Raw genomic sequence first — 26,415 nt, 5'->3', positions numbered from 1 at the left:
ATTTAAGTCAATTGGATGAACAATGGCAATTTTAGAAATTTGACCTCAAGCTGACTTTTGATCTTTGACCTCAAAATCAATAGGTTTCTTCCTTATGACCAACTCTACCATCTGGTGAAGTTTCGTGAAGATCGGTTTAAAATTGTGACCCGTAGGCGATTGACGGACGGACAAACAGACAGACAGAATAACGCACAAGACCAATCAATATACTTGAGAAATCTTCGATTTTCCAAGTGACAAAATAAAGTGCACTTGATAAAAAATACTACAAAGGGAAACTTACTTTTGGAGTTTTATTTTTGAAGTGGTTACAAAAATTAAATATGCATGTCACGTCACGGTGTGAAACTTTTTCTCTATCGCACATCATTTCGATCTAACAATTATACCAAAACTTATGATGTTTGGATGATTATTGTAAACAACCGCTTTTGTTAAGTTCTAAAAAAAAACAACAATACTTTAGTTAACAGTGCAAGCAAAATAACTATCAAAAATGAGTCTTCACCCCACGTCATGGAAAAAAACAAAATAAACGAAAAATTCTGGAAACTTCAAAAAAGGTGCTTCTTGTTAATCCGAAAGGATTTCCCAGTAGGTGCAAAATGTTCAATATCGAGGTGGTTTTGGGTGACCGCTTCGAAAAAGAGTACAAAACCAGAATCGGCTCAACCATGCAACACGAGGAGCGTACTGGGGACGGACTGGGGCGGCGATCAAAAGATCAGGGAGCGATCTTCCGTGGAGTCGGCCTTCTAAAGGCTTTTCCGCATCTGTTCCACAATCACAGTTGCAAAACATCACGGCAGTAAAACCACACACGATATTAAAAAAAAAAAAAAAAAAAAATTTTTTTTTTTTTAAAACTTGCGACTATATAAATATTTCACCAACACTACTCCTTGTGGGATTCGTAGTATGTACATGCACGCGAGGCGATCTGGATTTGCAATTTAGTGCTTTCATTCATTTACAAAATTCCAGGCTCCATCTGATGGATTAGATCTAGAAAAATGAGAGGTTGAAAGTGAAGTCTGAGCCACATTTATCTCCGGCTTCTGCACTGCAGTAGCCGTGGCGTGATCCCGGTGGATCCTAAAGATTGGCAGGATGGCATAAAGGCCTCTAAGATCTCTAAGCTGTCTAGCCTGGGTTTGAATCTGGACCCAGCTATAAACTGTCATCCTGGTGTTCCACAAGGCGAGCCGAGGAGTCTGTGCACCGTCCCTCGGGTAGACGTTAAAACTGGGCGTCACGGCTGCCGGCTTTAGTTTGTGGATGTTAAAGGTCCCGCGGTGTCCTCGAAGAGAGATTACAAAAAATCCTGCTCTAACCTATAGGGCTACGCCCCCAACAAATGATGCTACTCGCAGTCATGCACTGCATACGAAAGAAGCGGAAGTGGATCCGAACTTGGGGTGAATTCAAGAACACGGTGTGGGTACAGGTAATGGGCACAGCCGGCTCAAACGAGGGACTCCATGCTTTCTTCTGCTGTGAACTCTTCTGCCGGCGCCAAGGTTCCGTTTCGCTCATTCGCGCCCCAGCTGTCGCGCGTGTCCACCAGGCTTTGCACAGCGGCGTACAGGTAACGGAGTTGCTCCTGAACGGGCAGGTGTCAAAAGGCGCGTTAGACGTAAGTCACATGCAAGCCTGAGATCCACATTCAACTTGTATATGTAGGATTTATTTGGTCAGTCAGACATTTACCTCGATTTTTTACCTCCGCCACCAAAGGAGGATGGAGGTTATGTTTTCACCCCCTGTCTGACTGTCTGTCTGTCTGTCTCTCTGTTTGTTTGTTTGTGAACAAAATATCTCAAAAGGTTGTGGACGGATTCAGACGAAATTTGGCAGAGATGTAGCGTATGTGACGAGGACGAAATGATTAGATTTTGGTGAAGATCCGAATCCAGATCTGGCTAGTAGAATTTTAAGCGATTCTTCACCATTGGGAGATCGGGCCGAAAACTATACATAGCGAGATATCTCAAAAAGTTATGGATGTATTTGGACGAAACTTGGTGGACATGTTGTGTGTTTGACGAGGAAGAATTGATTCAATTTTGATGAAGATCTGAATATGGATTCGGATATGAGAATTATTTAATTTCTAAGTGGACAACCGACCAACTGGACAACCCTCCCATCCACTTTCTGAATAATCCTCTCCAAGAAGTTCTGTCACTCAAGCTTTTGGGTCTCACTATCTGCCATGATCTTTCCTGGAAAAACCACATTTCAAATCTGGCCTCCAAAGCCAGTCGCCGACTGAGCATCCTCCGTCGTGCGAAGTCCTTCTTTGGCACACCTGAGCTCCTCACCACATACAAGGCTTTCATCCGCAGCTCAATGGAATACTGCTCTCCCCTCTGGGCTGGTGCTCCTGCCTCACACCTAGCTCGCCTTCACGCTGTTGAAACCAAAGCATTCAGAATCATTGGAATCTCCCGCGATGAAGCTAACTCCAAGGGCCTTTCACTCACTCACCGCAGGCAGGTTGGTGGTCTTTCCGTCTTCTACCGACTCCTCTCTGGCCTTGCCCCCCCCAGCTCTCTCTGGGCTCTGTCCTGCAAATATTCCTACAGGTCGCACAAGATCTGCCTGCAACCCTCTTATGGTCAAACTGCCAAAATCAAGACTCTCTGCTCACCTTCACTCCTTCATTCCTCTTTTCTCCCACCTCTGGAACAAACTCCCTCACTCTCTTCAATCCCACTCCACCCTCCAAGTCTTTAAAACAGCTGTTCACCATCATCTCTTATCTTCCCCCATCCAAAATCTTGATCTTTTCTACCCCCGCTAATTTCACCCCAATTCCACTTTTTGAAATACCAACTTTTGTCCTGGAAGTCCTTGGTGTCCTTGTGCTTTATACTTCTCCCTCTCCCTCCCCCCCCCCCCCCCCCCCCACCTTCCCACGCCTCCTCCCCCCGGGCCCTCTCCCTTCCACACATCTCCCTGCTCTCGGATGTTGTGTGTGTGTGCTTCCCCTTTTCTCCCCATCTTGTCTTCCGCTCCCTCTTTTTATATATTTTGTTTGTCTGGTTGATTTGTTTGTGAAGTTAATGTTAGCTCTTTCACGAGCCTCGATTCAGTATACAAAAAAAAAAAAAAAAAAAGAAGTGATTCGTCACCATTGGGAGATGGGGCCAAAAACTATACATAGCGGGATATCTCAAAAAGTTATGGATGTATTTGGACGAAACTTGGTGGACCGGTTGTGTGTTTGACGAGGAAGAATTGATTCAATTTTGATGAAGATCTGAATATGGATTCGAATATGAGAATTATTTAATTTTTAAGTGATTCTTCACCATTGGGAGATAGGGCCAAAAACTATACATAGCGGGATATTTCAAAAAGTTATGAATGTATTTGGACGAAACTTGTTCGACAGGTTGTGTGTGTGACAAGGAAGAATCGATTCAATTTTGGTGAAGATCCAGATCCAGATCCAGCTAGTATAATTTTTTAAGTGATTATTCACCATTCAGTGATATGGCCAACCAGGCAGAGTTGGCCAACCAGGAGGCCAATATGGCCAACCAGGTATGCTCTCTACTGAGTGCCGTTCTAGTTGTATTTATGGATTTGGACGAAATTTGGTGGACAAGTTGGGTGTGTGACAAGGACGAAATGATTAGATTTTAGTGAAGATCTGGATCCGAGGATTTTCTAAGTGATTCTTCACCAGTGAGAGATGGGGCCAAAAACGATATATAAAATCGACCTTAAAATAGGTGTTCGAATGATGAATGACAAATGACATTTCAGAGGTGTTCGACTCAATTTCTAGTATGATATTTCAAAAAATTGTGGAGGAGTTATGACAAAACTAGGTGGATGAGTTGGTTATTTTAGTTGAGGTCCAGACATGGGACATGTGTAGTATGCGTCGGGCCACAAACTCACGGGGTCTGAGAATATTTCAGGTCGAGCGAGGTACAGAGTGCGTGCCGCACGGTACACGTCCACACTGCCTTCCTCCTCTAGTCTCCTCGCGAGCATGCTGAGCACATAGAACATGCCCGCCGTAGCTCCACCGAACCTGCAGTGTAGTACAGGTTAGCTCCAAATATAAAATAAAACCCACACCGTTAAATAAGCTAGAACCGCACTCTTCGACCCCTCGACGTCGACCGATATGCCTCCGCCCACATTATTACATCATTATACATACTTTGTTTTGGTTTTTTTTTGCTTACAGGATCGAGGCTCGTGTAAGAGCTAACATCTATCACACAAAAAAAATCAAACAGACACACAAAACATATAATAAGGGTAGAGGTAGACAAGATGGGGAGAGAAGGGGAAGCACAAACACAACATTTGAGAGCAGGGACATCGGGAGATCTGTGGGAGGGAGAGGGCTTGGGGGAGGAGGTGTGGGAAGGGGTGAGGGGGGGGAGGAGGTGTGGGAAGGGGTGAGGGGGGGGGGGGTGAGAAGTATAAAACACAAGGATACTGCAAGGTCTTCCAGGAAAGAAGTTGGCATTTCAAAAAAGTGAATCTGGGGTGAAATTAGCGGGGCTAGAAAAGATCAAGGTTTTGGATGGGGGAAGATAAGAGATGGTGGGGAACAGCTGTTTTAAAGACCTGGAGGGACGAGAGAGATGAAGAGAGTGAGGGAGTTTGTTCCAGAGGCGGGAGAAAAGAGGAATGAAAGAGTGAAGGTGAGCAGAGAGTCTTGATTTTGGCAGTTTAACCATAAGAGGGTTGCTGGTAGATCTTGTGCGACCTGTAGGAACATTTGCGGGACAGAGCCCAGAGAGAGCTGGGGGGGGGGGGGCAAGGCCGGAGAGGAGTCGGTAGAAGACGGAAAGACCACTAACCTGCCTGCGGTGAGTAAGTGAAAGGCCCTCGGAGTTAGCTTCATCGCAGGAGATTCCAATGATTCTGAAATCTTTGGTTTCAACAGCGTGAAGCCGAGCTAGGTGTGAGGCCGGAGCACCGGCCCCGAGGGGGGAACAGTATTCCATTGAGCTGCGGATGAAAGCCTTGTATGTGGTGAGGAGCTCAGGTGTGCCAAGGAAGGACTTCGCACGACGGAGGATGCCCAGTCGGCGATTGGCGTTGGAGGCCAGATTGGAAATGTGGTTTTCCCAGGAAAGATCATGGCAGATAGTGAGACCCAAAAGCTTGAGTGACAGAACTTCTTGGAGAGGATTATTCAGAAAGTGGATGGGAGGGTTTTCTAGTCGGTCTTTTCGGAGAGACATCGTAAGAGTGTGAGATTTGTCAGCATTGAAAGAGTTGTTCCACTTGTTTGACCAGTCTGTGATTTTGTCCAAGTCTTCAGAGAGTGAGGAGGCTGCAGACTGCCGATCTGAGGGATGAGGAATGGAGCGGCAGAGAGTGCAGTCATCAGCAAAAAGATAGAGAGGATTTTCCAGAGAGTCAGAGAGACCATTGATGAAGACCAGAAAAAGCACAGGGCCCAGAACACTACCTTGGGGAACTCCAGCCTGAACAGGAAGGGGAGATGAGAGAAACCCATTCAAGGCCACACGTTGACTACGACTAGAGAGGAAGTCCACAAGCCATGCGTGGAGATTTCCATGGATACCATAGGAGGAGAGTTTGGTGAGTAGAGCGGGGTGCCAGACCGTATCGAAGGCACGTGATTTGTCAAGGGACAGCTCTAATTTCCTGTTTGGCATTGAGGACCTCCATCCATTGTTGAGACTAGTTTGAGACTAGTTTACTTGTACCACATTTGATTTAAATCTATTCAGCTGTTCTCATGCATCACATTTTTATCTCACATGACTTTTGACCTTTGATGCTGAAATCTAATCAGTTCATCTTATCATCATCATTATATATACTAGGGCATGCCCGTACTATATATATATCTAAAATTATATCCCCCCCCTCTATTTACATGAAATGGTTTGGTCCATTCGCAAAGCCAAAGCGAACGGCTTGCGAGTACGGTGACAATCCCCCCCCTCTATTTACATGAAATGGTTTGGTCCAAAGCGAACGGCTTGCGAGTACGGTGACAACCCCCCCCTCTATTTACATGAAATGGTTTGGTCCAAAGCGAACGGCTTGCGGAGTTTGGTAAAGAAATCGCCATAGCTCGGTAACTACTTGTCCGATTAATATGAAACCTTGAAAAGGCACATCCTCAGGTCCCCAGCAATATACCTGGCAAGTTTCAAGTATATCGGACCCGTGGTTGTCGAGAAACAGCGGTCACAGACAAACAAACACACAGACACACAGACATTCACACAGAGATTACGACATTCACACAGAGATTACTGGAATTATAGATAGATATGTATATATATATATATATATATATATATATATATATATATATATATATATATATATATATATATATATATATATATATATATATATAAATAAAAGTTCAAAACACACCTGGTCACGATTGGGCTCACTGACTGGGTCCTCAGTCGAGGTCCTCAGCATCATACCGTTTCGGCCCTTCAACCTCGATACGGTCAGCTAAGGTGGGCCAGCAGGGGCACATACACATCCACATGCAGCAACTACACCTGGATGCGTACATACCCCCACCCCCAGCCAGTGCGAACGCAGACTACAACAGCAACACCTCCACATCCAGAATCCACAGCACCAAACAAACATGGTGGAACACTCAAACACCCACCTTTATACCCTTCACCACTCACCAACAAAACACACCAGATCGTTCATCCACACACATCCACACACAATACCAACCAACCACTTACCCTTACAACATACACCACTCAACATACAAAAACACACACACACATGCAAAAATTCATTCATGCAAAAACACACACCCTCACCCACTCACTCACTCACATACACAAAATAAGAAATAATAATAGTAAAAAAAAAAAACACACGCAATCAACCTACACCGTTCGACGTGCCTCCATATCCAAAATGAGCCTTTCAAGGCAACCTGGGCCACCTCCTTCTTTCTGTCCCACACACTCCCAGCCTAGCAATAAATGCAGAAAAGGAATTGCCAATATACCCTCTACACCCCACCTCAAATGGCTGACACGAAACTCGCCAACCCTTCTCCCGGCACTCTGCCTCCAGCTCAGTGTACTTTCCTGTCTTCCTCTCGTGCACCTCCTCCATGTTCTCTTCCCAAGGTACAGACAATTCCCCTAAGATGACCTGTCTTGTTGCACCTGACCAAATGACAGTCAGGCCGCAACCTTGTCACACAGATCTCCTCTGGGAATACCAATTGTGGCTTTAGGTCTGCCACCACCTGTCAATCACAAGCATCTGACAGCCCTCTTGCTTTCCACCTCCTCCTCTTTCCACCTCTTACCACTTGGCCCTCCTTGACAAACCACACCTCTCCCCCATCAGTCTCCTTCTCCACTCTTCTCTTTCTCGACCTCAGCACCTCTTGTTGCACCACCTGCACCACCACCGCCAGCACCTGATCATGTCGTCAACTGTATTGTCCTGCTGCCAATGCTACTGAACATGCACTCAGTGCATGCTGCACCGTTCCCACACCTCCACACAAATAACATCTCTCCTCCTGCAACAACCCAGACAATCTCAAGTTTACTGGTGACGGAAGCACATCATACGTTGCCCGCAACAGGAAACTCAACAATATTGGCTCCATCCTCCAAATCTCTTGCCACTTCAACATCCTCACCCGCACACCTTCCCACCTAGTCCAAGCACCTTGCTGTGGCTGACCAACTGCTTTCACATATCTCCCCTCCTCTTTCTTTCTTCTCACCTCCCTCTCAACGATCTTCCTCCTCTCTTTCACACATGCCTTTCCCCATCGCTCATGCTTCATCCACGCCAAGCCATGCTTCCCATGCTGTACCATCCCCATGACCTCCTCCTGTTGCAACCGCTCGTCCATCTCGTCCACCTGTGCTCTTGCATTCCACTTCCGACTTCCCTTCTTCTCTGGGAGAGCATTCTTTACCACTGCATCACTTGAATCCCGCAACATCATGAATTCCCGCACCCTCACCACCTTAAACTCATCGGTTAATGATGTCAAGGGAAACTGGAGTTTTCCACCCTGACCATAAAAGGCAATGTTCGTCAAACAGCGTGGCACTCCCAACCACCTCCTCACAAACCCGCTCACCACAACCTCCATCCTCTCTACATGCCCAATCGCAATATCATACATCATCAATGGCCACAATACTCGTGGCATCAACCCAAACTTCAAACACCATACCTTCAACTTACCTGGCAAACCACATCCATCAATCCTCTTCAAACCTCTCAAAAGCTTGTTTCTGACCTCCTCCACTCTTCCCACATTATTCAACTCCACTGTATACCATCTTCCCAAACTCTTCACAGGGGCCTCCACCAATGATGGAACCACCTCCCCTCCCAGCTCAAACCTGTGCATGTTATCCATCACTCCTCGTCTCACGACCACACTCCTCGACTTTCTTGCTTTAAATCCCATTCTTGCCCACCGCATCAACCTTTCCAGTCGTCCCAGTACCTCTACTGCTGCATCAGCGGACTGTTGGACAACTGTCAGGTCATCCATGAAAGCAAACATTGCTGGCAATCTCTGACCAGGGGCTAGCTCCACTTCTTTCCCATGTCCACTCACCGCACATATCAACAACTCCATAACCAGCACAAACAAAATAGGGAAGATGGTACATCCCATCGGGATCCCCACTTCCAACTTATGCCACTCTTACATAGGACTGTGTCACAACCCGCATCCAAAACTGTTCATAATATGCCATCAAAAAATCCCTAAATCTCCGTGGCACCCAAAAGAAATCCATGGCATACCTGGATATATATATATACTTACACCAACTTTGGTCAAAACCCCATCACTGGTTCATAAGTTAGTGCAGCAACAGAATTTTTCACCAAACAGGACCTCTGACCTTTGACCTCTTGACCCCATAATCTAATCTGTTTATCTTTATACAATTATACATACTTGTACCAAGTTTGACTTAGTTCCCTTCAGCCGTTCACGGTAACAAAAAGCTATTACAGACTCTGATCTATGACCTAATGACCCCAAATTAAAATCAGTTCATCTTTGCATCATAATATGATGCAACCCTGGTGCATTCAATCCCTGGTGTTGGGCTAGCGGCTAGGGTGCCAGCTTAGGGTCCTAGGATCCTGGGTTCGAATCCCGGTCGATCGCTGAATTAACGCCAGGGGGGTTGACTCAGCCTGTTCATCCTTCCGAGGTCGGCAAATTGAGTACCAGTTCACTGGTAATTCCCTGCTCGTCATAAAAGGCGACAAACAGGGTTGGCGGCAGGAAGGGCATCCGGCCGTAAAACATTGCTTCAAAAAGGGGACCAAAAAAACAACAACAACCACGATGCCCGAAAAAGGCCAACCCCCGCTTTGCAGGGGAAAATGGCCTCTAAAGGTGGTTTTTTGGTTGTTTTTTTGCATCATAATATGAGTATATACTTGTACCAAGCTTGGTCAAAGTCCCATCACTGGCCCACAAGTCAGCTCGATAACAGAATTGTTACCTAAAGGGACCTTTGACCTTTGACGTCTTGACCCCATAATCTAATCAGTTCATCTTTGCATCATTATACATACTTGTACCAAGATTGACTTAGTTCCCTTCAGGTATTGTTGTTGTCGTGGTAGCAAAAACCTATTGCAGACTCTGACCTAAAATGACCTTTGACCTCTTGACCCAATAATAAAATCTGTCCGTCTTTACATCATACTATATACTTGATCGAAGTTTGATTTAAATCCCTTCAGCCATTGTGAAGTTATCGTGGTAATGAAAATCTATCACGGGCGCATGCACGGACGGACGGACGCGCGGACGGACAACCCAAAAACATAATGCCTCTGGTGACTTCGTCAATGGGAGCATCAAAAATAAATTAACCAGACACCATACACCATCTCATTTCTTGACATTTCAGAGGTGTTCGACTCAATTTCTTCACATCTTCAACAGACTCGGTGGCGTACCGGGTAGAGCATCCGCTCCGAGTATGGTCAGCTGTTCAAACCACGGCCGAGTCATACCAAGGACTAAAATGGTACGTGCTGCTACGTTGCTTGACGCTCAGCATTTTAAAAGGATAGAGCATCGGTTGGCTACCATTGAGAAGGCTTGAGGGGAATAATGGCCTACTGCATTGAAGTTCCTTGTGAGGGAACTCATATCATCACATTCCTTTACTCATGCATGACAACAGTAAAGTGGAATTAAATATTGTAATAACTTTTCACTTCCACTTGCTACTGACGTTGATGCATTTTGTGAAAACTTTGTGCTTAACTCACTCATCCTGTAGGACAACTGGGCCTTCACGACTGGCCGCCTCCTGCCATTCGAGGTGCACCAGCTCAAACGCACCGCTCAGGGGTCCATCGGGGTCGGGCCAGCGTGGACAACGCAGGTGCCTCACCTCAAGCACGTAGTCGTCCTATTGGAGGATTGGGTGAGTGAGATAGACGTACGCCATGCATCCCTCAGATTTTCAAATGGTACATCAACTGTGAACCAGCTTGGTTATTGAGGTATCGACTTACAGTTACCCAATGGTGAGAGTTATATGACCTAGAGCTTTATTAAACAAGTTTAGCGTGGAGGCCTCAACATATGAAAGTATCGGTACCTGAGTGGACTCGAGGATGAGGTCTCTTATGATGACGTTCTCCTCGTGAGACAGGCAGAGCCGATCCTCGTTTACCGTGGTGACCCTAAATCCGTCAAATGCCATCGTGTCCTCTCTCCGCGGCCAGTATGCCGCCTCATTGTCCTGTCATGCGCGAAATTGAATATCACAGTGGGTAAGGTAACTTCAAAAGCACAGGCCATAGGGGTTAAGGCACTGCATTTACCATGTCAAGTCAGTGAGTGGAGTTTGAAGATCAAAAGTTTTTAAATTTTTTTAAAGAGTGGAGATGCCACAAAGTTATGGCTTTTCAAGCATCATTTGCTGAAAAAAAAGGAACAATTATTGCCTCAATAAGCACATTGAAGTTGAGGGATTGGGGGTGACATTCCCTAACTAATGGATTCCATCATAGAAAGCATTCATACTTACTCCTAATAGAAGGGCAGGTGACACACACACAACATTTGCAAATATTGAGTCTCAGGTATATTTGGTGTGATTTATATGAATTTATGTCAAGAGTATTTGTTGATTATACGAAGGGAGTTCAAAAGGTTAATGGCCTACACATATGAAACATGAATGTTTAGGCTCATAATTTTTTTGGAACCCCTCTCTCCCCCTTTGTGTGTCAAAAGACACGATGTGGACAATTAAGTGCTTTTAAGTTGATTGAGGCCGAGCAAAGTGGTGTTGAGGCCTTTATTCCTGGTACATGAAGAAGAAGAAAACCACTCCTTTTGCATCTTCAGATGAGTAGTGCTGCCGAAGCAGTCTCCTGGTTATTGGGCAAAATCCTGCATTGGTCGCCACTCCTACACATGATACTCGAATGTCTCATTCGTCCTAGTAAGCTGGTACTCATTTTGCCAACCTCGGAAGGATGACGGGCTGAGTCAACCATCCTGGTGTTAATTCAACGCCATGACATGGGTTGAAACTCAAGACCCGAAGATATTGTTGCGGTTTTGAGTTTTGTACAGTCAGTATAATAAAGGTTAAAATTTCCCCCTAATAGTTAGTCACACAAGCAACATGTAGCCTCGCGATAGTGTAGTTATCTCTTCGTATTTGTGAGCTTAGTCCTTTTCCTATGTTAGTTCTGCGTTGAGTCGAGTAAGGAGAATAGGTCCTACTTCTACTTCCATTGACTATCCCGCCTCCCTAGCCTCATGCCTCTTTGTGCTGACTTTGGTTCATTTTGGACGAATTAACACGAGGCAGGCCTAGGAGGGTCGGGGCGGGGCCGAATGAGGGCGGCAGAGGAGCTGACGGTAAGCGCGAGCCGCCAATCAGGGCTCAGAGGGTGTGGCGGCAGCACTGCGTCACAGGGCGTGGTCGGAAGGTTCGAGAGGGTTCGAGAAGGTTCGGGGCGTATCCATATAAGCCGTTGCGCAAAGCCCCCACGAGGACTCGCGGTGAGCAGATGAGAAAGGACTCGCGCAAGAAGAGGAGAGCGTAAAAGGACTGAGCACCAGCGGTTGAGAGTTGAGTTCCAGCAGCGCGGTGAGCCGAAGAGGACTTTGAGAGATACGCGAGTGGAGAAAGACGCGCATTGAACCAGGATACGTGCTGATATATAAAGCGATGCTCAGTTGAGCTTAAAGCCGAGCTGCGTACAGTGCATTTAAGTTACATGAGTGATAACGGCTGTGTAACCACCAGCCGCGCTGAGAGACGCGTATTTTCCGTCCTACCTCATTGGCTCCCTTTTGTTCAGGAGACGCGCTACGAGGATCCTTCCACCGCCTGCTTGCCATCTTCGCGGGACCTGCTGGGACCGTGGAGAGCCGGACGGGGCCATTCCTGGACGACCACGTCGACGCGTTTGGCCGGAACATCAACCTGCCTGCAATCCCCTGTGTGAGTGTGATGGGCCCGAGTCTGGGTGTTAAGAATAAGACTGACTAAGTGCTGCTCTGTGTCCCTGCATACCGATCATTGTACATACGTGTGGGAATAATAATTAAACCTGTGTTCTTCCTTTTCCATTCGATCGTTCTCGTGATTTCCTCATTGACTGAGCGTGGTACGAATAAAACCGCTCTAATCGGGGTCCAATATTTAACAGTAACTGCACGGACCACGTGGTACTCAATCCGCTCGGTGTACCCAAATCACACGTGGCTCGTGTGAGGCTTGCTTCCCCGCTTCCGAGGCGGCGCAGGGATTTAGGTACGAGCGAGACTTGGTCCCGAAACCCTACTTTGCGTTCGCCTGGAAGAGGTGTTTCAAGTCTCTCGGTTCCGCCAAGTTCCGCCAATATATACCAATTTCGGTATATATATAAATATCTATTGAAAATCACTTCCCCACTGGTAGTGATGAGATGGTATATAAATATTTATTAATGTTCATTTTGAAAAAAACATTTGTTTTAACTGCAATTTTAATTTGTTTGTTTTTGTGTTGAATTAGATGCATGGCTGTATTGTTTGGTGCACAGAAAGGAGGAGGGCTCACCTGATCACTGTCACTGGGCAGCATGAGGATCAGCTGGATGTTGTGTTCCCAGATCATGCGCCAGAAGTCCCTCATGGTGTGTGCAAGTGGAAGCTGCGTCACGATGTACTCACGCAGATGTCGGTAACCCTAGGACATACCATTCAAAAAAAACACACGTGTAGAAGACGACACAAGGACACATTGACACAGGAGGTCATTTGGCCTATCATGTGCTGTATCAAAAGCCCGTTATCTCAATCTATCAATTTACTCATCTGTCCTGGCGGGAGAGTGTTGAGGTAGCGTTTTCGATTTCGAGGAGTCTTGTCTGCTTTTGATTCCCCACATGACTATAAATTGTCATAATGGTGTTTCTCCGCAGGCAGGGCATTGCATCACAAGGTTTGCTGTCCCTCGGATTGATATTAAATAGACCATGGTATGGGAATTCAAATATATGTCTAGTTTTTCATTTTTGTGGGGCATCCTCTCAAACCACATGAAAAATGGTTATTAAGGGTATTTGAGGGAGCTGAATCCAAAGATGAATGTTGCCAATCCTGAAAATTGCATGTTTTTATTATAATGAAGGAGCTGCGCTCCAACGCGAGTCGAAAGAAGTGACGCGACCAAAGACGGAATTCGTCCGAGTTGCTTTATTGAAACAAAACAGCTCAGGTATTCTCACAAAAGCCCGTTTATCGGGCAACAATATATATACACATTTATGTCAGGAAGTTTGCCCGGCAAAAGCTATACCGGGCATGCCCGGGTGTCAAGGACGAGCCTTGGAAAGGCGAGTCTGGACCTGCCCGGGCGTGTTTGGCTGCGGCCTGGCAAGTCGAGGCTGGGCGTGCCCGGGCGCTCTGGGCGAGCCCTGGAAAGGCGATAGCGGGCATGCCCGGACGCTCTGGGCGAGCCCTGGAAAGGCGATAGCGGGCATGCCCGGACGCTCTGGGCGAGCCCTGGAAAGGCGATAGCGGGCATGCCCGGATGCTCTGGGCGAGCCCTGGAAAGGCAAGAGCGGGCATGCCCGGGAAGGACGAGACCGGGCGTGCCCGGGAGGTTCGGGCGTGCCCGGGAACAGTGAGTCCGGGCATGCCCGGGAGAGGCGCGTCTGGCCGTGTTCTGGCCGGTGCAAGGTGATTGTGTGCATCCAGCGGTAACCGCTACACACGCCCCTCCAGAATCGACCTGCACCGGCAGGGTCAATTGAAGGGGGGTCCGGATGACCCGGCCGAAGCGACCCCTGGAGGGTCGTGGGGAGGGGTCCGACGTGGTGGTGGGTGGTCGAGCGGGGGGAACTGTGGACGGGGGGCGGCCTCGCCGCGGAGGAAGGGCCAACCGTGGTGGTCGGTCGACGTCCATGTGCGCCGGTTTGAGGCGGTCCACAGAGATCCGGTCCGACCGGCCGCCAACGTCGACGACAAAGGACTTGTCGCCCCGTCGCAGGACCCGGAAGGGCCCGTCGTACGGCGGCCGGAGTGGCCCCCGGTGCGCGTCATGACGCACAAAGACGTACTCCGCTGTGCGAAGCGCCGGGGGGACGTAGGACTGGGGGCCACCGTGGCGGGACGTTGGCACGGGGGCAAATCGGCGGGCGGCCTCCTGGAGGTCCGAGCGCTGGTGTGCGGCGGACCAGGGACTGGTAGCGTCGGGCACGAACTTGCCCGGGACGCGGAGCGGCTGGCCGTAGACGAGCTCGGCGGCGGATGCCCGGAGGTCCTCCTTGGGGGCCGTGCGGAGGCCCAAAAGGACCCACGGCAGCCGGTCGGTCCAACCGTCGTCCTGAAGGCCGGCCATGAGTGCGGCCTTCATGGAGCGGTGAAACCGCTCGCACAACCCGTTGGCTTGGGGGTGGTAGGCCGTGGTGCGGTGCAGCGTGACCCCCAACGAGCGGGCGACCGCGCCCCAAAGTTCGGACGTGAACTGTGGGCCGCGGTCGGACGAGATGTCCGCCGGTGCGCCAAAGCGCGCGACCCAGGTGGCGATGAACGCCTGCGCCACGTCGGCGGTGGTGGTGGAGGTGAGGGGCACGGCCTCTGGCCACCTGGTGGTCCTGTCCACCATGGTGAGCAGGTGGGTGAACCCCCGCGATGGGGGCAGGGGACCCACCAGGTCCACGTGGACGTGGTCGAAACGCCGTGCAGGCACAGTGAAAGGTGCCAGCGGGGCCTGGGTGTGGCGGTGGACCTTGGCCTGCTGGCAGGCCGTGCAGGCGTTGGCCCAGTCGCGGACGTTCCGTCGAAGGCCGTGCCAGACGAAACGCGCCGACACCAGCTTCTGAGAAGCTTTCCGGCCCGGGTGAGAAAGGCCGTGGATGGAGGCGAAGATGCGGCGCTGCCAGGAAACGGGCACGATGGGGCGAGGCTGGCCCTGGGAGACGTCGCAGAGCAGGACGGTGCCCGCGAAGGGGATGTCGGCCAGGCGGAGGCCCGTGTCCGCCGCCCGGAGGGCCTGCACCGAGGTGTCGGTGGTCTGGTCGGCCGCCATGAGCGCGAAGTCCACGCCGAGGTGGACCGCGTTCGCGCTGGCCCGAGAAAGACAGTCGGCCACAGCGTTGTCTTTGCCGGCGACGTGCCGGATGTCCGTGGTGAATTCCGACACGGCGGAGAGGTGGCGCTGCTGGCGGGCCGACCACGGCTCCGTGACTTTGGCCATTGTGTAGACCAATGGCTTGTGGTCGACGAAAGCCGTGAACGGGCGGCCCTCCAGGAGGTGTCGGAAATGGCGAACGGCCAGGAATAGACCGAGCAGCTCGCGGTCGAACGTGCTGTATTTTAACTCGTTCGGCCGGAGCTGCCGGCTGAAAAAAGCGAGTGGCTGCCAAACCCCGTCCACCCATTGTTCATGGACGGCGCCCACCGCGTAGTTGGAGGCGTCCGTAGTGAGGGCGATGGGCGCGTTGAGCACCGGGTGAGCCAGCAGCGTTGCGTCGGCGAGGGCCCGTTTTGTGCTCGCGAAGGCCGCGTCCATGGCCGCGGACCAAACGATGTCATGCTTGGCCGGCTTGCCCCGGAGGGCCTCGTAAAGGGGCCGCATGAGCTGAGCAGCGCGGGGCACGAATCGGTGATAAAAATTCACCATGCCGAGGAACTCTTGTAGGGCCTTGATGGAACGGGGACGCGGGAACGTGGTGATGGCCTCGACCTTGGTCGGCAGCGGCACGGCCCCGGTCTTGGTGATGCGGTGGCCCAAACAGTCAACGGTCGTCGTGCCGAAGTGGCATTTGGCCGGGTTGACAATTAAGCCGTGCTCGCTGAGGCGACCGAACAGTGTTCGGAGGTGGAGGAGGTGCTCAGCGCGGGACGTGCTGGTGACGAGGATGTCGTCCAGATAGACGAAAATAAATGGCAGGTCGCGCAGCACGCCGTCCATTAAGCGCTGGAACGCCTGGGCCGCGTTCTTGAAGCCAAACGGCATCCTCAAAAATTCGAACAGGCCGAATGGCGTGATGACGGCCGTCTTCGGGACGTCGGCCGCCCGGACAGGTACCTGGTGGTATCCCCGTATCAGGTCAATTTTGGAAAATATGACCCGTCCCGCCAAACGGGCGGAAAAGTCCTGGATGTGCGGGATCGGGTACCTGTCGGGGGTGGCAGCGTCGCTGAGGCGGCGGTAGTCGCCACACGGGCGCCATCCGCCCCCCGGCTTTGGCACGATGTGCAGTGGTGAGGCCCACGCACTATTGGAGCGCCGCACGATGCCGAGGTGCTCCAACGCGTCGAACTCGGCCTTTGCCACGGCGAGCTTGGCCGGGTCGAGGCGGCGGGCCCTGGCGTAGACCGGCGGGCCCGTAGTGGGTATGTGGTGCTCGATCCCATGCCGCACTGCGACGGCCGAAAACGTCGGCCGTGTGAGGGCCGGGAATTCCGCGAGCAGGCGAGCGAACTCGTTCGCCGTCGGGAGGGCGCACGCCAGTTCGGTCGGCGCGGAGCTGCTCATCGTGCACGCCAGGGAGCTGAAGGTCTCGGCATTGACAAGGCGACGACGTTTGACGTCGACCAGCAACCCGTGCGCGTAGAGGAAGTCGGCGCCCAGCAAAGCCATGGGGACGCAGGCGGTCACAAAGGTCCACTGAAAGCGCTGGCTGCCGAAGCAGAGGGTGACGTTGCGTGGGCCGAAAGTGCGTATGGCCGAGCCATTAGCAGCGACCAAAGAGGGGCCGCAAACGGCGTCCCGCCTGTCCTGCTCGGAGGCGGGTATGACGCTCAGTTGGGCGCCGGTGTCACAAAGGAAACGCCGCCCGGACGCTTTGTCCCGAATAAAAAGCAAGTTGCCCGAGTGGCCGGCGCTCATGGCTGGGAATGAACGCCGGCCCGGCCGTTTCCCGACTTGCCGAAAGTGCACGGGGGTCGGCACATCCGAGCCTTGTGTCCGAACCTGGCGTGGTAATAACACCACGCCTGGTCAGGTGGAGGCCCCGGCCGTCGTGTCGGAAGCGGTCGGTGCGGCGTGGCAGCCGCCAGTTTCACCGGCAGTTCGGCCTCCAACCGCGCAGGGCGCTCGGGCGTCGTGGGCGTCGCCTCGGACGGCGGCAGGCTCCAGGTAGCCGCGCCGATGTGTTGGCCCGCCGAGGAGATCTTATCGGCTTCCCTGGCGAGGGCGCGGGGATCGGTGATCGACGTGCTAGCCAGGGCGAGGCGTAACGGGTGAGGCAGCTGGCGAAGGAACAACTCGCGGAACAGAAAATCCGGAGAGTGCTCACCGAGCAACGAGAGCATATAGTCCATGCGCTCGGACGGGCGCGTGTCGCCGAGCTCGGGCAGGTCGAGCAGGCGCCGTGCGCGTGCCGCCGGTGAGAGGGCGAAAGCGTCGAGGAGGAGCGTCTTCAGCGCGTCATACTTGTCGGCAGCCGGCGGGTGCTCGAGGAGGCTCAGGGCGCGGGCCGCGGTGGCGGAACCGAGCGCTGCCACGACGTGGTGGAAGCGGGTGTCGTCCGCGGTGATGCCTCGCAGGGCGAACTGGGAGTCTGCCTGGGTGAACCAAACAGCCGCGTGAGCCTCCCAGAAGGTAGGCAGTTTAAGAGTCACTGCCGTGTCCATGTCGGTAGGTCACCAGTGAAGGAGCTGCGCTCCAACACGAGTCGAAAGAAGTGACGCGACCAAAGACGGAATTCGTCCGAGTTGCTTTATTGAAACAAAACAGCTCAGGTATTCTCACAAAAGCCCGTTTATCGGGCAGCAATATATATACACATTTATGTCGGGAAGTTTGCCCGGCAAAAACTATACCGGGCATGCCCGGGTGTCAAGGATGAGCCTTGGAAAGGCGAGTCTGGACCTGCCCGGGCATGTTTGGCTGCGGCCTGGCAAGTCGAGGCTGGGCGTGCCCGGGCGCTCTGGGCGAGCCCTGGAAAGGCGATAGCGGGCATGCCCGGACGCTCTGGGCGAGCCCTGGAAAGGCGATAGCGGGCATGCCCGGACGCTCTGGGCGAGCCCTGGAAAGGCGATAGCGGGCATGCCCGGACGCTCTGGGCGAGCCCTGGAAAGGCGAGAGCGGGCATGCCCGGGAAAGACGAGACCGGGCGTGCCCGGGAGGTTCGGGCATGCCCGGGAACAGTGAGTCCGGGCATGCCCGGGAGAGGCGCGTCTGGCCGTGTTCTGGCCGGTGCAAGGCGATTGTGTGCATCCAGCGGTAACCGCTACAATAATGTATTCTAGTGTTTTTTTCAGCTTAATTTCTTCATTTAGACTAAAATTGTTCATTTTCTTAGGGCCTCAAACCAAACCACCATTTTTCACATGTAAACATTTTAAATAATATTGTAAAACTGATCTGATATGTTGCCACCCCCTTTTTTATTCCTGATTTCAGAATATTTTTTTAAATGTCCGAAATTACTGCTATTAATAGCACTGGAAAGACCGCCATTTGCCACATGTATTCATCTCGTTCGTGCGATCCTATAGCGTGTATTGTACAGGCCTATACTATCAGGCTCATTCAATGTTATTCACGCTACTGAACTCAGGTGTCCTCCTTAATAATATTGGTGTTTGTTGAATGCTACAGGTAATCTTTTGCAAGATGATCACACTTCTAATTTTACATTGTAATTTTCGTACAATCTCAGTGGATATTTAGCCTCAAACCAAACCTCTATGTTGCCTGCACAAGACTTTCTGGGAAGCATTAAAGTTTCTGAGTTTCTGCTAAGCATTAAACACGAAGAGATTATTTCCTTGTAATAAATTTGTCAAAGGTTAATTTTTTCATTAAGCACACCTACCGCTCTAAATAAACATCTCCAAAATTCAAGGACATACTTTTGAAAAATGCGATATGCACACGATATGCACACAGTGAGATAGTTGCCAATTTGAAAATAATTGCATTTTTTTCTGGTTATGTAACAAACCCATTTAAGAGTAATAAAAAACCCATTTATAATTAATAATAAACAAATTTAAGATTAATAATAAACCCATTGAAGAGTAATAATAAACCCATTTAAGAGTAATAACAAACCCATTTAAGAGTAATGACAAACCCATTTAAGAGTAATAAAAAACCCATTTATAATTAATAATAAACAAATTTAAGATTAATAATAAACCCATTGAAGAGTAATAATAAACCCATTTAAGAGTAATAACAAACCCATTTACGAGTAATGACAAACCCATTTAAGAGTAATAATAAACCCATTTAAGAGTAATAACAAACCCATTTAAGAGTAATAATAAACCCATTTAAGAGTAATAATAAACCCATTTAAGAGTAATAATAAACCCATTTGAGAGTAATAACAAACCCATTTAAGAGTAATAATAAACCCATTTAAGAGTAATAACAAACCAATTTAAGAGTTATAATAAACCCATTTAAGAGTAATAACAAACCCATTTGAGAGTAATAATAAACCCATTTGAGAGTAATAACAAACCCATTTAAGAGTAATAATAAACCCATTTAAGAGTAATAATAAACCCATTTAAGAGTAATAACAAACCCATTTGAGAGTAATAATAAACCCATTTGAGAGTAATAACAAACCCATTTAAGAGTAATAATAAACCCATTTAAGAGTAATAACAAACCCATTTAAGAGTAATAATAAACCCATTTAAGAGTAATAATAAACCCATTTAAGAGTAATAATAAACCCATTTAAGAGTAATAACAAACCCATTTAAGAGTAATAACAAACCCATTTAAGAGTAATAATAAACCCATTTAAGAGTAATAACAAACCCATTTAAGAGTAATAACAAACCCATTTAAGAGTAATAACAAACCCATTTAAGAGTAATAACAAACCCATTTAAGAGTAATAACAAACCCATTTAAGAGTAATAATAAACCCATTTAAGAGTAATAACAAACCCATTTAAGAGTAATAACAAACCCATTTGAGAGTAATAATAAACCCATTTAAGAGTAATAACTAGAACGGGCACTCGGTAGAGCGCATACCTTCGCCGCAGCTACTGTTCTGTACTTGGCATGGGAGTGTAGGGAACAGAACAGTGAACAGTTTGGTGCTGATTTCATGCAAATCGGATAAGAATTGACCGAGTTATGACAAAAAACGCACATTTTGCAAGGTCGTGACCCCCCTGACCTTTGACCCCCAACCGCTAACAAGGGTAATGTCTTCACTGGGTCATGTCGTATATCACAAGATCGGGCATTGAATTCTGAACATTTTGGCATTAGTTGCATGCCAATTGGATAAAAATTGACCGCGCTATGGTAAAAATACGATTTTGACCTTTTCGTGACCTTGACCTTGACCTTTGACCCGATTGCTCCCAAAATCTAATCAAATGTGTCCCGTATAATAACCAATCATCCCACCAAATTTCATGCAATTCAGTTGAATACTTTTTGAGTTATGCGAATAACATACACACACACACACACACAGACATACAAATAAATACACAGCGATCAAAACATAACCTTCCGCTTTTGCGAAGGTAATAAACCCATTTAAGAGTAATAACAAACCAATTTAAGGGTAATAATAAACCCATTTAAGAGTAATAACAAACCCATTTAAGAGTAATAACAAACCAATTTAAGAGTAACTAGAACGGGCACTCGGTAGAGCGCATACCTTCGCCGCAGCTACTGTTCTGTACTTGGCATGGGAGTGTAGGGAACAGAACAACAAAAATACGATTTTGACCTTTTCGTGACCTTGACCTTGACCTTTGACCCGATTGCTCCCAAAATCTAATCAAATGTGTCCCGTATAATAACCAATCATCCCACCAAATTTCATGCAATTCGGTTGAATACTTTTTGAGTTATGCGAATAACATACACACACACACACAGACATACAAATAAATACACAGCGATCAAAACATAACCTTCCGCTTTTGCGAAGGTAACTAGAACGGGCACTCGGTAGAGCGCATACCTTCGCCGCAGCTACTGTTCTGTACTTGGCATGGGAGTGTAGGGAACAGAACAACAAAAATACGATTTTGACCTTTTCGTGACCTTGACCTTGACCTTTGACCCGATTGCTCCCAAAATCTAATCAAATGTGTCCCGTATAATAACCAATCATCCCACCAAATTTCATGCAATTCGGTTGAATACTTTTTGAGTTATGCGAATAACATACACACACACACACACACAGACATACAAATAAATACACAGCGATCAAAACATAACCTTCCGCTTTTGCGAAGGTAATAATAAACCCATTTAAGAGTAATAACAAACCAATTTAAGGGTAATAATAAACCCATTTAAGAGTAATAACAAACCCATTTAAGAGTAATAATAAACCCATTTAAGAGTAATAACAAACCCATTTAAGAGTAATAACAAACCCATTTAAGAGTAATAACAAACCCATTTAAGAGTAATAACAAACCCATTTAAGAGTAATAACAAACCCATTCAAGAGTAATAATAAACCCATTTAAGGGTAATACTAAACCCATTTAAGAGTAATAATAAACCCATTTAAGGGTAATAATAAACCCATTTAAGAGTAAAAACAAACCCATTTAAGAGTAATAACAAACCCATTTAAGGGTAATAACAAACCCATTTAAGGGTAATAATAAACCCATTTAAGAGTAATAACAAACCCATTTAAGAGTAATAACAAACCCATTCAAGAGTAATAATAAACCCATTTAAGGGTAATACTAAACCCATTTAAGAGTAATAATAAACCCATTTAAGGGTAATAATAAACCCATTTAAGAGTAAAAACAAACCCATTTAAGAGTAATAACAAACCCATTTAAGGGTAATAACAAACCCATTTAAGGGTAATAATAAACCCATTTAAGGGTAATAATAAACCCATTTAAGAGTAATAATAAACCCATTTAAGGGTAATAATAAACCCATTTAAGAGTAATAACAAACCCATTTAAGGGTAATAATAAACCCATTTAAGGGTAATAATAAACCCATTTAAGGGTAATAATAAACCCATTTAAGAGTAATAATAAACCCATTTAAGGGTAATAATAAACCCATTTAAGAGTAATAATAAACCCATTTAAGAGTAATAACAAACCCATTTAAGGGTAATAATAAATCCATTTAAGGGTAATAATAAACCCATTTAAGAGTAATAACAAACCCATTTAAGGGTAATAATAAACCCATTTAAGAGTAATAACAAACCCATTTAAGAGTAATAACAAACCCATTCAAGAGTAATAATAAACCCATTTAAGGGTAATAATAAACCCATTTAAGAGTAATAATAAACCCATTTAAGGGTAATAATAAACCCATTTAAGAGTAAAAACAAACCCATTCGAGAGTAAAAACAAACCCATTTAAGAGTAATAACAAACCCATTTAAGGGTAATAATAAACCCATTTAAGAGTAATAATAAACCCATTTAAGGGTAATAATAAACCCATTTAAGAGTAATAATAAACCCATTTAAGGGTAATAATAAACCCATTTAAGAGTAATAACAAACCCATTTAAGGGTAATAATAAATCCATTTAAGGGTAATAATAAACCCATTTAAGGGTAATAATAAACCCATTTAAGAGTAATAATAAACCCATTTAAGGGTAATAATAAACCCATTTAAGAGTAATAATAAACCCATTTAAGAGTAATAACAAACCCATTTAAGGGTAATAATAAATCCATTTAAGGGTAATAATAAACCCATTTAAGAGTAATAACAAACCCATTTAAGGGTAATAATAAACCCATTTAAGAGTAATAATAAACCCATTTAAGAGTAATAATAAACCCATTTAAGAGTAATAACAAACCCATTTAAGAGTAATAACAAACCCATTTAAGAGTAATAATAAACCCATTTAAGAGTAATAACAAACCCATTTAAGAGTAATAATAAACCCATTTGAGAGTAATAACAAACCAATTTAAGAGTAATAATAAACCCATTTGAGAGTAATAACAAACCCATTTAAGAGTAATAATAAACCCATTTAAGAGTAATAACAAACCCATTTAAGAGTAATAATAAACCCATTTGAGAGTAATAACAAACCCATTTAAGAGTAATAATAAACCCATTTAAGAGTAATAACAAACCCATTTAAGAGTAATAATAAACCCATTTGAGAGTAATAACAAACCAATTTAAGAGTAATAATAAACCCATTTGAGAGTAATAACAAACCCATTTAAGAGTAATAATAAACCCATTTGAGAGTAATAACAAACCCATTTAAGAGTAATAATAAACCCATTTAAGAGTAATAACAAACCCATTTAAGAGTAATAATAAACCCATTTGAGAGTAATAACAAACCCATTTAAGAGTAATAACAAACCCATTTAAGAGTAATAACAAACCCATTTAAGAGTAATAACAAACCCATTTAAGAGTAATAACAAACCCATTTAAGAGTAATAATAAACCCATTTAAGAGTAATAACAAACCAATTTAAGAGTAACTAGAACGGGCACTCGGTAGAGCGCATACCTTCGCCGCAGCTACTGTTCTGTACTTGGCATGGGAGTGTAGGGAACAGAACAACAAAAATACGATTTTGACCTTTTCGTGACCTTGACCTTGACCTTTGACCCGATTGCTCCCAAAATCTAATCAAATGTGTCCCGTATAATAACCAATCATCCCACCAAATTTCATGCAATTCGGTTGAATACTTTTTGAGTTATGCGAATAACATACACACACACACACAGACATACAAATAAATACACAGCGATCAAAACATAACCTTCCGCTTTTGCGAAGGTAACTAGAACGGGCACTCGGTAGAGCGCATACCTTCGCCGCAGCTACTGTTCTGTACTTGGCATGGGAGTGTAGGGAACAGAACAACAAAAATACGATTTTGACCTTTTCGTGACCTTGACCTTGACCTTTGACCCGATTGCTCCCAAAATCTAATCAAATGTGTCCCGTATAATAACCAATCATCCCACCAAATTTCATGCAATTCGGTTGAATACTTTTTGAGTTATGCGAATAACATACACACACACACACACACAGACATACAAATAAATACACAGCGATCAAAACATAACCTTCCGCTTTTGCGAAGGTAATAATAAACCCATTTAAGAGTAATAACAAACCAATTTAAGGGTAATAATAAACCCATTTAAGAGTAATAACAAACCCATTTAAGAGTAATAATAAACCCATTTAAGAGTAATAACAAACCCATTTAAGAGTAATAACAAACCCATTTAAGAGTAATAACAAACCCATTTAAGAGTAATAACAAACCCATTTAAGAGTAATAACAAACCCATTCAAGAGTAATAATAAACCCATTTAAGGGTAATACTAAACCCATTTAAGAGTAATAATAAACCCATTTAAGGGTAATAATAAACCCATTTAAGAGTAAAAACAAACCCATTTAAGAGTAATAACAAACCCATTTAAGGGTAATAACAAACCCATTTAAGGGTAATAATAAACCCATTTAAGAGTAATAACAAACCCATTTAAGAGTAATAACAAACCCATTCAAGAGTAATAATAAACCCATTTAAGGGTAATACTAAACCCATTTAAGAGTAATAATAAACCCATTTAAGGGTAATAATAAACCCATTTAAGAGTAAAAACAAACCCATTTAAGAGTAATAACAAACCCATTTAAGGGTAATAACAAACCCATTTAAGGGTAATAATAAACCCATTTAAGGGTAATAATAAACCCATTTAAGAGTAATAATAAACCCATTTAAGGGTAATAATAAACCCATTTAAGAGTAATAACAAACCCATTTAAGGGTAATAATAAACCCATTTAAGGGTAATAATAAACCCATTTAAGGGTAATAATAAACCCATTTAAGAGTAATAATAAACCCATTTAAGGGTAATAATAAACCCATTTAAGAGTAATAATAAACCCATTTAAGAGTAATAACAAACCCATTTAAGGGTAATAATAAATCCATTTAAGGGTAATAATAAACCCATTTAAGAGTAATAACAAACCCATTTAAGGGTAATAATAAACCCATTTAAGAGTAATAACAAACCCATTTAAGAGTAATAACAAACCCATTCAAGAGTAATAATAAACCCATTTAAGGGTAATAATAAACCCATTTAAGAGTAATAATAAACCCATTTAAGGGTAATAATAAACCCATTTAAGAGTAAAAACAAACCCATTCGAGAGTAAAAACAAACCCATTTAAGAGTAATAACAAACCCATTTAAGGGTAATAATAAACCCATTTAAGAGTAATAATAAACCCATTTAAGGGTAATAATAAACCCATTTAAGAGTAATAATAAACCCATTTAAGGGTAATAATAAACCCATTTAAGAGTAATAACAAACCCATTTAAGGGTAATAATAAATCCATTTAAGGGTAATAATAAACCCATTTAAGGGTAATAATAAACCCATTTAAGAGTAATAATAAACCCATTTAAGGGTAATAATAAACCCATTTAAGAGTAATAATAAACCCATTTAAGAGTAATAACAAACCCATTTAAGGGTAATAATAAATCCATTTAAGGGTAATAATAAACCCATTTAAGAGTAATAACAAACCCATTTAAGGGTAATAATAAACCCATTTAAGAGTAATAATAAACCCATTTAAGAGTAATAATAAACCCATTTAAGAGTAATAACAAACCCATTTAAGAGTAATAACAAACCCATTTAAGAGTAATAATAAACCCATTTAAGAGTAATAACAAACCCATTTAAGAGTAATAATAAACCCATTTGAGAGTAATAACAAACCAATTTAAGAGTAATAATAAACCCATTTGAGAGTAATAACAAACCCATTTAAGAGTAATAATAAACCCATTTAAGAGTAATAACAAACCCATTTAAGAGTAATAATAAACCCATTTGAGAGTAATAACAAACCCATTTAAGAGTAATAATAAAC

The 26,415-nt window shown here is 45.4% G+C and overlaps 1 protein-coding gene across 1 annotated transcript in view; it reads right to left on the bottom strand.

Moving 5' to 3' along the window:
- Positions 1–282: 282 nt before the first annotated feature.
- The window catches only part of LOC137417514 (receptor-type tyrosine-protein phosphatase gamma), a 251,412-nt gene continuing 225,279 nt past the window's right edge, over positions 283–26,415 (bottom strand). The window contains exons 28-32 of the mRNA XM_078769966.1: positions 13,098–13,226; positions 10,632–10,775; positions 10,297–10,439; positions 3,919–4,054; positions 283–1,606 (exon numbers count right to left, since the gene is read on the bottom strand). Of these exons, the coding sequence (XP_078626092.1) occupies positions 1,469–1,606; positions 3,919–4,054; positions 10,297–10,439; positions 10,632–10,775; positions 13,098–13,226 (690 nt within the window). The 3' untranslated portion in view covers positions 283–1,468. The remainder of the gene's footprint in view (positions 1,607–3,918; positions 4,055–10,296; positions 10,440–10,631; positions 10,776–13,097; positions 13,227–26,415) is intronic.

The sequence above is a fragment of the Myxine glutinosa genome, chromosome 1 (genome assembly GCF_964187855.1).
Source record: "Myxine glutinosa chromosome 1, kmMyxGlut1.1, whole genome shotgun sequence".
Lineage (NCBI taxonomy): Eukaryota > Metazoa > Chordata > Myxini > Myxiniformes > Myxinidae > Myxine > Myxine glutinosa.
The sequence above is the reverse complement of the archived record's forward strand: the minus strand, read 5'-3'. Positions and strand labels throughout refer to the sequence as shown.